The 13,586-nt window shown below is 37.6% G+C and overlaps 1 protein-coding gene and 1 pseudogene across 1 annotated transcript; one reads left to right on the top strand and one right to left on the bottom strand.

Moving 5' to 3' along the window:
- On the top strand, positions 1-4,111 carry LOC126796303 (protein ACTIVITY OF BC1 COMPLEX KINASE 3, chloroplastic). Its single transcript, XM_050523097.1, has 7 exons — positions 1-486; positions 596-823; positions 958-1,293; positions 1,521-2,076; positions 2,448-2,634; positions 2,728-3,094; positions 3,629-4,111. The coding sequence occupies exons 1-7, from the start codon at positions 139-141 to the stop codon at positions 3,755-3,757; spliced, it is 2,151 nt and encodes a 716-aa protein (XP_050379054.1). The 5' UTR covers positions 1-138; the 3' UTR covers positions 3,758-4,111.
- A 316-nt stretch (positions 4,112-4,427) lies between these two features.
- Positions 4,428-5,315, bottom strand: LOC126795619 (F-box protein SKIP1-like; annotated as a pseudogene).
- Between the last annotated feature and the right edge of the window lie 8,271 nt (positions 5,316-13,586).

Consider the following 13,586-nt stretch of genomic DNA (forward strand, 5'->3'; position numbering starts at 1 on the left):
CCCCATTCTTTTCAAAGCTTTCCAGTTTGACTCTTCCTGACAAATTTCTACTGCTAATTTCAGACCAAGAAACGAGGAGGGTAGGCACCACACAGCAGTAGGCACAATTGCAGAGCAAACAGAGCTCGCTACCTAGCCATGGGAGGCGTCGCCGCCGCCGTTCTCCAGCCTTTAACGCTTTCCCGGCCGCGCGGGTGGACTCCGGCGACGAATTTGCCGAGGCCGAATAAGAGAAAGAGCGGCGTCGGAGTGAGGGTGAGGCCGGCGAGGGCGGCTCTAGTGGAGGCGAGACCTGCGGCTATAACAGTTAGAGACGGTGGCGACGGAGGTGATAGGTCGGTGAAGGTGCAGATCTATCGAGCCGGCAACGCCGTAGACCGTGCGGAGGATATTCAGGCGGAGGCGAGGGCCTTCGCACGTGCGGCGAACGCCTCCGTTTACAGCCCGCAGCTTCTGGTCGACAAGTACGGGTCCAAGCCGGTCAAGGTAACCTCCATTTGTTTCATTCTCGACTTGCTTGGCTTTGTGTCGTGATTAGTTCTGAAGATTCAAGATTTGCGTAGTTTTGAGATTTTATGGCTGAATTTGTATGTAGGTGGTTCGGAGGACTCTGAAGATTTTGACAGCGTTAGGTTCGTTTGGATTGAATTTGTTTATTGATCAACAGAAAGGCGTGCTTGATCAGAACAAAAGACGGCGAGCTGTGGAGCTCCGGCAAATCTTCACTCGTTTGGGACCTACCTTTGTCAAATTAGGCCAGGGCTTGTCGACAAGGCCTGACGTCTGTCCGTCGGAGTATCTGGAGGAGCTCTCTGAGCTTCAGGTACATTCTGATTTTTTTCATGCTCGCTGACAATTGACAATTGAAAACGATAGACAAAAAATTGGCTCGTTTTCTATGATATTATGTATCGGTATGATATTGATCCAAATTTTACATGCTTCATATCTGGACAGGATTCTTTGCCGACATTTCCCGATGCAGAAGCATTTGCGTGCATTGAGAGGGAGTTGGGAGTACCGCTTGACTCTATTTACTCGTCCATATCTCCATCTCCAATTGCAGCAGCTAGTTTAGGTCAAGTCTACAAAGCTCGACTGAAGTCCACTGGGCAGGTTGTTGCTGTTAAGGTCCAGCGCCCTGGTATTGAGGAGGCTATAGGACTAGACTTCTTTCTCATAAGGAATCTTGGATTTTTCATTAACAAATATGTTGACATCGTGACCACGGATGTTGTGGCCCTTATTGACGAATTTGCACGCAGAGTTTATCAGGAGCTCAACTATGTGCAGGTACGTTAGTGTTCTTACCCACATATTTGTATACAAATGACAAATGTCAGGCATGCTTGATAATCACTAGTCATTTTAAAAAACATGCTGCTATTATAAGGTGTATAACTAATTAACTATCCACTGTGCTACTAAAAAAGGAAGACCTGTGCCAAATATAGAAGTTGTTACATAATTTGTATAAGAGTCTTTTGGGTTTGAATGTTAATTTTTACAGGTGCCTGCAGGAGGGACAAAATGCAAGGAGATTTAAGAAATTGTATGCTGACAAGAAAGATGTTTTCGTCCCCGACATTTTCTGGGATTATACCAGCACGAAAGTGTTGACAATGGAGTGGGTAGAAGGAGTCAAATTGAATGAGCAAGCAGCCATTGAGAGTCAAGGATTGAAAGTATTAGATCTAGTGAACACTGGCATACAGTGCAGCCTCAGACAGCTACTTGAGTATGGATATTTTCATGCAGATCCTCATCCTGGGAATCTGTTGGCAACACCTGAAGGAAAGCTTGCCTTTCTTGATTTTGGAATGATGAGTGAAACACCTGAAGAAGCTAGATTTGCTATTATTGGTCATGTTGTTCACATGGTTAATCGGGATTATGAAGCTATGGCTAATGACTACTATGCTTTAGATTTCTTATCGCCTGATGTAGATGTTTCTCCAATTGTACCAGCACTCCGGAACTTCTTTGATGATGCACTGAATTCCACTGTTAGTGAACTTAATTTTAAAACACTGGTGGATGGTCTAGGTGCTGTGTTGTATGAGTATCCATTCAATGGTGAGTCGTACTACAATTATGTTGTGAACTTTGGCCAATTCTATGTTCTGCAATACCTCTGTACAACTAGTTATTCTTACCTGTCTTGTGTAGTTCCATCTTAAGTGTTAGATTGTGTTTTGTTAGTGATTTAGTTATATAGTTTTCATCGGCATTCTTTGTTTTTTCTTCATTTTTTGGTTTTTGGCATTTCCTCTGGATAAGCACAAGTACTATTGAACTATTAACGGTGAAGAAAAACAATTGAGTCCTTTAGATTTCTGAAATTTCTTAATATATGTTGTTGTCATACAACTGTAAAACTGATGTGGTTTATAAAAGTATTCTGTGATTAGAGTCTAATGATTTGACATTTCATTTTGCTCTTGCAGTTCCTGCTTATTATGCATTGATATTAAGGTCACTCACAGTCCTAGAAGGTCTAGCACTTTATGCTGATCCTAATTTCAAGGTGCTGGCTGCTTCATACCCGTACTTTGCTAAACGGCTTCTGACAGATCCAAATCCATATCTCAGAGATGCTTTGATTGAGTTGCTTTTCCAGGATGGGAAGTTCAGGCATGGACACTGTCTCTCTTTCTACTTCTATATGTTGTTGGTTGATCTCGATGACAGAACTACCTGTTAATCCTTTTTTGCGGTTCATTGCAGGTGGAACCGACTAGAAAACTTGCTCGATCAAGGAAGCAAAGATAGCGATTTCTCTGCAAACGATGCTTTACAGCCTGTTTTGAAGTTATTATTGGGTCCGGATGGTGAAGAACTGCGGACTTTAGTTGTAAAGGAGGCTGTGCGTGTAACTGAAGCCTTTATTTGGGGCACAGCTATTGACACATACAGTATAATGCCGGATTTTATGAAGGGTTTGATTGTTAATGGCAATGTTACCGGACCTCTCGCAATGAGTGTTGCTGAACAAGAAAGCATGATAGCACTCCGAGATCAAGTAATCAGGATTTGGGGACTTTTAAGGACCTCTGAAAGCTTTGATCCTGCCATTTTACTGCCCATTGTACAAGTAAGAACCTTGTTTGCTTTCGGCATCCTTCCTTCACTATGTTAGAACATTTCTGCATTACCTTTCCAAATGTGTTTCTATTTCCGTGAGACCAAGCTGTCTTGTTTTGAGTGAACTATTAGCTCAACCTAAAGGATTATTGGTTGAATTATTAAATTACGGATTTTTTTCAAACAACTATTCAATTTTTCTTTCTAGCGTTTCCTTCTGTTTACACAGCTGTTCAATTTTGTTGACAAATTTGGATGGGCTAGAATGAATCCCAAATATTTTAATTCATTGTATCTTTCAAATGGAAACAATTATTGGTGTTTATATTTTCTGTACTTTTAGCAACATGATTGGTCACATTATGTGCTTGTGAATTGTTAGAATTCTTCATGGCATTTTTCACGCCAGGTCATTCTTCGCTTTTAGCTGGTATCCTTTTGCAGTCTTTTTTATTCTTCGGACAACAGATTGTGTTGTTCAACTAGCAAAAAGTCTCAACTTCTGTTTTAATCGCTTAACAAGTAAAGTATCATTTATCACCAGGTCCTTCAACAACCTGAAGCGCGCAGCCTTGGGGGCCAAGTTATTGGTGGGATAACACAACGACTTGCGGCACGGTTGTTGCAACAAGTTCTTCGTGTGCCACCACCAGTTCCTGCCTCGTTTTTGTGACCAGTAGATTGAAGACACTCGGGTAAAGCAAATATTTGTTGTAATGATACTTTCAAGTTGAAGAAAACAGGGAAAGATCAAGAATAATACTTGAACCGTTTTACCATTTTTGTCTCCATCACTTGGTTTGGAAGAAATGTACGTGTGCCTGTGTGTGTCAAAACATGCATAGAACCGACAGTTCAATCTGTAGGGTCGTATAGAAGCTTCTGAAACTAACTTTTACAGTGTATATATTACTGTTGCTTCAAATGTTTTATACAAGTGACATAAATCCTAGAAGTCCATCAGTTCATTCATATATTACATAGCATATGAACACAAGTAACTGACTTGTTGGCTGTTGGTGGTTTCATCTCCTTTTTTGTTTTCATGGTCTAACATTTGTTAACCTTATAAGCTTGTATATATTGGAAACATGATGCTAGCTTGTACACCAGTATTGATGCACACCATATATAAATATATGAGGTATGAAGCAAATTTTAATAAAAGAAGGGCAATACGGATAGATGCATGGTGCAGCGCTTGTACACCAGTATTGATGCACACCATATATAAATATATGCAGGTATGAAGCAAATTTTAATAAAAGAAGGGCAATACGGATAGATGCATGGTGCAGCCCCTAAGATGTTTTAGTTCTAAGCATAGGTAGCAATGTAGCATATTAGAACGTTAAATAAGATGAATGATATCCAGGGACGTAAGTTCCATCATTGTATAGGAAATATGACCTCTTAATCTCTTTCAAGTTCTTCAGCCCAGATGTTGCCTCGTCGATATCATCACTAGGCAAGTATGTAGACCCATACACATCCAAGTACTCAAGTTTCAGACACCTTGCACATATCAAACCAAGGCCTTTAGCTGTCACCCGGGAGAACCTTAGTTCAAGGTGCTTCAGATTCGGCATGGATATCCCAATTGCATCAGCTTCTTGAGGGCATGTTAGTAGATAACCAAAAGGAATCCCATCTCCAGCTTCTTAATAAAAATAATGAAATTCCGACGTGTTCCGTTTAAGAATCGTTAGATTAGGGCAACTCCTCCCAATCAACAAAAGAGATTGATGAGATATTCCACAGCAATAACTGATGTCAGGTTCGTTGATCATGGGGCACCAGAATACTATGTCAGCCATGGACGCACCGATCACATTTGGGGAGCTCTTGATCAAAACAACCTCAAGGTTAGGGCACCTATCAGCGACGAAAGAGAGAGATGCATTGGAGCAGTTGCTGGTGCGGATCTCCCTCAGCGACCCCTAGCTCCATTCGGCAACCGATTGGAGAATGGAATCGATCTTTCTCCCGACTTCGGGGGTGCACCACCGAGTCGACTCGGCCACGGAATTGAGCTCGAGGACGAAGGCTGAGTTGAGATGAGGGTCTTTGCAGGCGAGCAGTCATGGCTTGCAGAAGAGCATCGCACGCCATCGGTGCTCGAAGATGAGGCGGAGGATGATGTTGGCGAGGCAATCGTGGGTCAACTTGGCCCAGCTGGACTCAGACTCGGGTGGTGACTCCTTGGTCTCTTCGTTATTGGTTTGGTCCATTATTGACGACTAGATGGTTGATGCGGTTTGGATGAGATTCCTCAATTGAAGGAGATTAATTTAGGTTTAGGATGCCGATCGATCGTATTGATAAGTAGCAAATATATAGAGAGCTTACTTATCGTACAAACTACAGTGTCCAACAAATTACGAGACAAAGAAGGTAATTACGTAATTGAAACGTGATAGTATGATACTATTTACGCGAGCAGTTAGGGTTAGGGTTGCTAGCTCAACTTGTATAATTAGGCCGCCTCCGATCACTCTAGGTTAAGATCAAGCATGTCTCTGGTCGAGCCGTGGATGAGACTTGGTTGTATAGCTAAGCAACCTAGTGTTATCGTCCCGCGGCGAGTCCGGAGTTAGAAACAGATCTGCATGCGCAACGTTCGATCTCATATACAGTCTATAATGATTTGAACTAGTAGAAAATGGCCTCGCGAGTCATACTCTTAGGGGATGATCAAAATTTCTCTTTCAGCACCTATGAGGTGACTAAAGCTTATCGGCTTATCGGCCAGAGAGAGCTAGTGATGATGAGATCCACCCACCTCCAACCCCCCGTCGTCTCCTACAACTCAATCTGCCAATGATATGAAGATGCTGGCATGATTGAACAAATGCCCGTGTGCGCTATATTGTGGAAGGAGTTTGCAATCGAACTTGTTGTTACTCGGATGCCCTGATCATTCTATTATCAAGCATGGAGATTGCATCGATCACTACGAGCATGGTTGCACGTAATCATCGATGTCCTCCTGCTAAATGCTGCTTGTTGTCATGAGTTCGTCTTCTCAATCAACAATTACGAACCTTCTATATATTGTTATTGATTGATTTTTACCGTACCACTATATATGTTTAATCAACTAGTTGGTCATCACTTGATTGCTTAATTTTGTTGAATTGTAGTTTGAGTGCATGCCCAACAGATGCTATTGCTTCTTACTCTTGTCTTCTCTATCAATCTATTGAAATACCATTCATCATATTGATCTACTAGTTTTTCGTTAAAAGAAATAATTTATTCATACCAATATCCAAGTTGAATATCCTAGTTGAATATCCAGCTTGAGTGAATGTCAGGAACTCGCAACTTGCACAGCAGTGAAATGTATTTTTTTCCCAAGGTTAGTTTTTGCGGGAAAATTCTAGAGTGCGCTGCTATATGCTATACAACAACTGCATCCACCACATATTCACACTACCACCCCACGTGCATAAACATCTTCCCCCTCTATCCACTTTCAGATCCTGCTATATGGCATACAACAATTGTACAGCAGATGAACCCGCTTCTGTGAACGTACACATGCATCTACTATTTTAGTGAAATAATGACATGTCGTGTCCATAATTTCAATCACTCTTGTATTTCATGAAAGGATCTGCCACAATATGCAAGCAGATTGCTTGATTGTCGTTCACCATATAAAATATGTAGATCTGCAAATAGATCGATGTCGTAAGCAAATAAGTTCAAATGCATGTGTTATTGACTTCTTGTCGTTACCAAATAAGTCGTGAAATGTCTTTTGGCTCTGTGTCCTTAGGGCTATAAATAGGCTCGAGCCGCTCGTGTTTGACTCGTGTTTGACTCGTTTTTAGCTCATTCGGCTCGAACTCATAAAATTAAATGAGCCGAGTTTAAACTCAATATTTAGCCCGACCTTGAAAATAAGCCGAGCTTGAACAACAAATATTCGGCTCGTTCGACTCGTTAAGCTCGCGAGCTAGTTCGGACTTGTTAAAAGTTAGACTCGTTTATTAATTAAGATTGACTTATTGACTTTTATAGTATATATAAAGTAAAAATTTTACATGAAAAATAATATTAAAAATATAATATTAGTTCGAAATAGCTGAAATGTTTATTTCTAGAATAATTAGTTAAAACTTTAAGTTCTATAACGAGTTTGATTTGTTATTTTTAGTTTATTACAAATAAAATGGATTTTGTGTGATGCAATGACATTAGATTTTGAATTTTCTTTTTAATTTCTAAATTTTAAAATTTTATTTTCGTATGAATTAAACCAACTCGATTCAAGTTTGATCTCATTTAATAAAATGAGCCGGCCCGAGCTCAGTTCGAGCTTTTTCAAGCCGAGCTGAGCTTGAACATGAAACACAAAAATCAAATTTTGACCCGGCTCGAGCTTGATCGAATGAAAATGAGCCAAACATGAACAACCTAGTATTCGGCTCAACTCGGCTCATTTACACCCCTATGTGTCCTCCACAAAATTAGACACATAGAGTGTCCTCAATTTTGGGCCGATTAATCCCCGATTAATCATCTGGGCGCTGGTTTTTAGCTGTCCGCCCGATTAACGCCTAGCATTTTTTAGAACCTTGGTTATGCATAAGCCAAGTAACAAAAATCATAATCCGCCCAATCAGAGTCAGAAAAAAGCTTTGAACATTACATTATGAGAATAGTTTAAATAATGAGCAACTCGAAGAGGATGCCATGCGAGGTTGACATGGTTATGCATAAGCCAAGTAGCCGGCTAAGAACAAACTACGAAGTATGTAATATCATGTATGGCGATTGTTAGGTGTGTGTATTAATCGACGAACTAAACGCTGATATGTAGTCGGATCTTTGCAGTTCTCCATCGTTCCAAAGCTTGCATTTTAATTTCCATAGGAAATTCACTATGCTTAGCACCCAAATAACCACTATATATCTTAGACAATTTCCAAGGTGTTTTAGTTTGTATATATGTAAATCCCTTTCTTTGAAAGCCTATTATCTCTATGCTATCTCTAAATATATTTATGTCACTAAGGACTTTGATCTGAATTACTAAAACGAGACTGAACGAACTATTTGAGAGTAGTCAGAGCACTAATGGAGTCCATCCCCCTAGTACGTGATGATTGAGATCGAGTAGTGAGCTCTGGATTGAGAAAGACAACAACGAGTATATATAGTTTCTATGACTTGGAGAATCATTGATGACAGGCTTGTAAGAACAAGCCTCCAATAACTTTATGTTTCGTTAGAACATTTCTAACAGCTCCTCTAAAATTCAAATAATCTATATCATAGAGGAAAAACATAAATTTTTATCTTCAATAGCTCATCTAAACCGTTCTCTATAATATAAAAAGTGGGAAGACAGAAATAAAATCTCTAGATTCGTAGAATTTTCAAAACAATCTCTAAACTTTATTTCTTACTAAAACAAATTCAATTTTTATCCTAAAAAATAACCAAAAAAGAAAGGAATGATTTATCATTTATTCCCTTTGAAATAACCCGAATTTTCGAGTTTAATTTCTTTTAATTTATTGTAAATTATTATGCTTGGTAATTCGAGTAAATTCACATTCTACACCTTCTCGTTGATATCTTTACGAATTGAAAGTGATTTCGGGAATTAAATGTTGAAAAACGTTATGTTTCCAGTGGCTCAAGAGTTGACTTTTAATCCATCGCTTCTCTCTGAAAACTTATATTCACAAAAGTCGTAGAGCTCGTCAATACGAGTCATAGACACGCGGTATGCCTTAATCGAATGTCGTATGTAAAAGTTATTAGTAACAGAAGTTTAGTTTCCATTTTTGAAAGGGTATAAAATGACATTTTTGAAAACCAAAAATCAAAATTCAGAAAATTAGAAACAAAGCCGTGTGACTTCGCACAACCCCATCTCAGCTCCGATTTTTCTCCTCTTGCAATCTCCTTCCTCCGGCCGCCGTGTTCGACACCGCCAATGTCATTAGAACAGCATGGCCAGGCCGTATCGACCGGTGTCATTAGAACCGCAGCGCACATGGACACCGATCCGCCGCAGTGATTTCAGCAAGTTTCGTTGTCGTCGCCATCTCCGTCGTCGATGAGTTCTAAGTTTAAAGTCTCTTGATTTCGACCTTCCGGTTTGTTTATCACTGATTTAGAACTCAAATCGAAGGTTTAATTGACGGAGATGACGCTTGGATCTGCCAGAACTTTTCAGCGACATTCCGACCACTTCCCGACAATCTGGGTCTTGACGCAGGTATGAGCATGTACTACTCCTTGTGATATATATTTTTGATGTTGGAAGTTTTGGGTAGAAGAGATTGTGGTGCGTGTGGGAGGAAGTGGGGCGGCAGAGAGTAAGTAACTGAGTATTAGGCCCTAGGTGTGTTGTAGGTAGAAAATTAGATGGTTTTAATGGCTGCAAGTGAGGTCACGTGTGGCTGCCTTGGGCGGCGCGTGAGCATCACATGCGGCCATCTAGGACGGCGCATGAACAGTGTTTAGTGAACAATGTTTTAACTGTAATTAATATCCTCCTGTATTTTATGCAGGTCGTTTCTGTAATATTCTGAAATTTAGTATTTACTATTTAATACTCTAAGGTTATATTAACTCAGAATTAATTCAATTTTTCTTCTAATATTTCTCTTTAGAAACCAATGATGCTAAGGTCATACTTTCAAAGATAGAAAATATCTTTTTTGTAAGTATTCGACCACAATTTGAGTACATTAGCTCATATTCTTGCGTATACTCGATACTTTGTAATCGAGTTTAAGACTAATATTAATAGTATTATCTTTTATGCATTATATTAGTATTAGACAGTGCAAATATATTGAAAACCTTATGAAAGGAATATACTAAATTCCTTTACTTTTTAGAATAACACATATAAATGTGTTTGTTATATCTATATATATATATATATATAATCCTTATGCTAATATATTTTGAACCTAGCTGATTTATTTTTATGTTTTACCACATCACACTATTTTTTTTCTTTGCCAACAACCACACTAACTAGCTAGACTATCACTCAATATTAATTATTGAGAATGGTATGTGAGAATTGAACGTTTGTGTTCCTTCTTGGCCTATTTATAGTTGTGAGCTGCCTCAAGTTTTCTTCACACTTCAAAATCAGAAATTATGCAAGTCTAGAGTTCCCTTAGTTGATAGAAAACTCAACCATCCAATGTTTCTCAAGCTAAAATTCTAGCATTTACTCTTTCTCTCTTAAATAAGTTTATTCTTTACTAAAGTAATCTAACTTTCGATCCACATTAAAACCTTTTATTTTACCCCTGAAACTTCAAGGTAAGTACATCTTACATTCTTATAATCTTTTGCCTCTTTAGATTTATCAAAGTGCATAACTAAGGATAAAATGGAAAAGACCATGTTTTGGTACGAGATATATTTTCGTATTTTATACCATCTGCGTTTGTCCAAGGTAACAATAGCATTAAATGAATCATAAAAAATGCTTTAATTTTGGCTTTTGAATCACTCAAAAATGTTTAGAAATTGAGAAGTTATGACTAATCAAAGTTAGAGTTAATAAACTCACTCAAAATCTGTTGTAGCATTCACAACTTTAAAAACTCATATCTCACTCATTTCTTAACCATTTTCCACAAACTTTATATCAAATTAAAGTATAAGTCCTCTACTTTTAATCTGGAAAGTTTAAGAAGAAATAATAAAAAATTTGTTACAAGTAGAATATGTAGACAACTAAGATGATAACTTGATGATCGGTTTCTGCACTGCTATTGTGTTTGAACTTTTTGGACTCAATTACTTTGAACTGGTCTATATGACTTATCCTATTGGATTCTTTACTAAAAATTCTTGAATTTAGACTCTTCACTTGTCTAATTTGGACGTTTATTGATTGAGTTATCGATACAGAAAGTTGACGGACTTTGACACTATTATTTGAATGATAATTGCTACTTTGGATAAAGATTTTCCTTATTATGAGAAAAATGACTACTAATCCTTTGACTACTAACTAATATTATCTAATTAATTTTAATTTAAAGTACATTTACTTTATTTGCACATTTACTTTCAAGGTAATTAACTTATTTATTTCATGCATACATTGAGTTATTGATAAGTATTTTTATCTTGGTGTAAGATTATTTTTTTAGTATTTAAATATTATCTTAATCACTAAACTTTGTAATATTCTATTGACGTTATTGAGTTGGAGGTGTGAAGCCGGGTGATTAGTACTACCGCGTGCTTAAGTGAATTGGTGGTAAAATTGTTTTGTGCTTTGTGAGTTAGCCTTGGGCCCTAGTCCCTACAGATAGTGCACTATTATACTTATAGGAAAATTGACCTTGAGTATACATACTTTGGTGTTAGCCTCGATATGCTGAGACTTATCTGTGTTTTGGGTAAACGTGAACCCTAAGCTAACATGTGACATTGTGATTAATTACCAGTTTTCTTGAAAATTCACACAATTGATTAAATATATTGATGCTGATATGTATATCTATATACATAAGTAAGAATTCGTGTGACCAAATACACTTGGTTCTTGATACATTTTACTTGATTGCTCATATTTGAATTTTTCATTAGCCAAATTATTATAAAAATGTATTATGTACTTACTGGGTCTGTGTTACTCATGATGCTACATAATCTTATTTTCAGGTAATGTGTAGATGCTTGGGGAATGAGATGAATCTACTAAATAAAATGATAGTTTTTCTTCACTTATTATTTCAAGACAATAAATGCGAGACTCATGTATTTTCGCTAAATTTTAGTATTTCTAAATCCGCTGTATTGAAAAATAACTCTGATTTTGTTCCATAATAAAAGTTATTCAAACATATTTCTATCAGTTTTATTGATGAAATTTTATTGGTTTTTTAAGGTCACACCTCTAATTCGGGAACCATATTTCCATATAATAGTGGTCTCGGATTTGGGGGCGTGACAGTTTTTAAGCACGTGTTATGTCACTAGGTGACCGACGAAACGAGTGAGAGAATCTCACTTAGTGTTGTAGAAGTTGCACATAGGATATAAGGTGAGTAAATCTCACTATGATAAGTCTACCATTGGCGGTGACTTGCATTTTTGTTAAGATGCATTTAAGTTAATGAAATGAGTGAATTGTGACGTTGATATAATATACTGAGTTGTGTATGTGTACAAAATGGTAAATACAATACATATATATGGTTTGCTATATTATATATGTTACGGTTTTATTTAAATTATGCGTGTTCGATTAAATGTGGCAGATGAGACCAGAAGGGAAGAAAATGTACCTTCCGGTAAATTGGAGGATTATTGTGGCGGATGGGGCGGAAGGAAAGAAAATGTACCTTCCGGTATAATAGATTATTGGTGTGACTTGTTATATGTTGATGTGTAAGAGTTGCTTGGTTTTAGTACATGAACATGTGTGGATTGTTATATTATATGTTGTTTTAACATTGAGTCTTGTTAAAACGTTTTCTGATCTTCAGACTTGGTGATGACATTTAAATCGGGAATCAAGCCTTTGGGCGAGTGTTGGTTACGATCAGTTAAAACTCTAGTTTGTTTGCCGTTGTACGGCATGAGGGGTAACCAGATGGGATGCCCGGGTCTCATTAGTACACATGTTTTAAAAATGTTATTTGTTACATTTCCTTTGTATGTGATGTATGTTTAAATGTTGGTTTACTCATATGGGCTGAAAAACTTACCGGGTTTGTGTTTGCAATCCCGATGCACCAAGTCGATGGTGTAGAAGATAGTTTTACAGGTGGGGATTAGCAGGCTCGGAGAGCTTACACGGAGGATTACTGAGGGTTCCCCTCTTCCGTTTTTTTGGTGAAGATCGAGTGAATATTACATTTTCCAATTATTTTGATACGTGTGTATATAAATTAGTGATATATTATTCAAGTCGACTGAGTCGTACTTTGAACTCAGTTTCGATACATTGTTGCTGTAAGATGATTTCAATATATTTGAGATTCTTTTAGAGTTTTTCATGGCTTCAAATTTGATTTTTTAGCATTCAAATTTCCGGTCTGTGACACCCTTGTCTTGGTATAAATTATGACATTATGAGATTCAATTTGATTTTCATTTAATTATACACATTTACATTTAATTCTATACAATATAATAGATGAGTTGTTGGAGTTGTTGCCTTTTTTGTTTTGAGATTTAGCGTTTTCATCATCTATAATAGAGAATTTTAAGAGGAGCTGTTACAGATGCTTTTAGGAAAACTTTCCTAAAAGCCTCGTTTGTTTCAGGAAATTGAGGACTTGGGAAAGGAAGTTCATTCATTCATTCATTTCCAATGTTTGGTATGCACAAGGAAATGAACTACATTCCTACATGAAGAGAAAATGTGGGGGAAAACACTTCCTTTCATGAACCTATGGAACTAACTTCTTTCCTCAATTCCTTGCATTTATAACTCACTATATATTATTTTATTACATAATTACACAATTTTAAACAAGTTTCCTCCTAAC

This window comes from Argentina anserina, chromosome 5 (assembly GCF_933775445.1).
Source record: "Argentina anserina chromosome 5, drPotAnse1.1, whole genome shotgun sequence".
Classification (NCBI taxonomy): domain Eukaryota; kingdom Viridiplantae; phylum Streptophyta; class Magnoliopsida; order Rosales; family Rosaceae; genus Argentina; species Argentina anserina.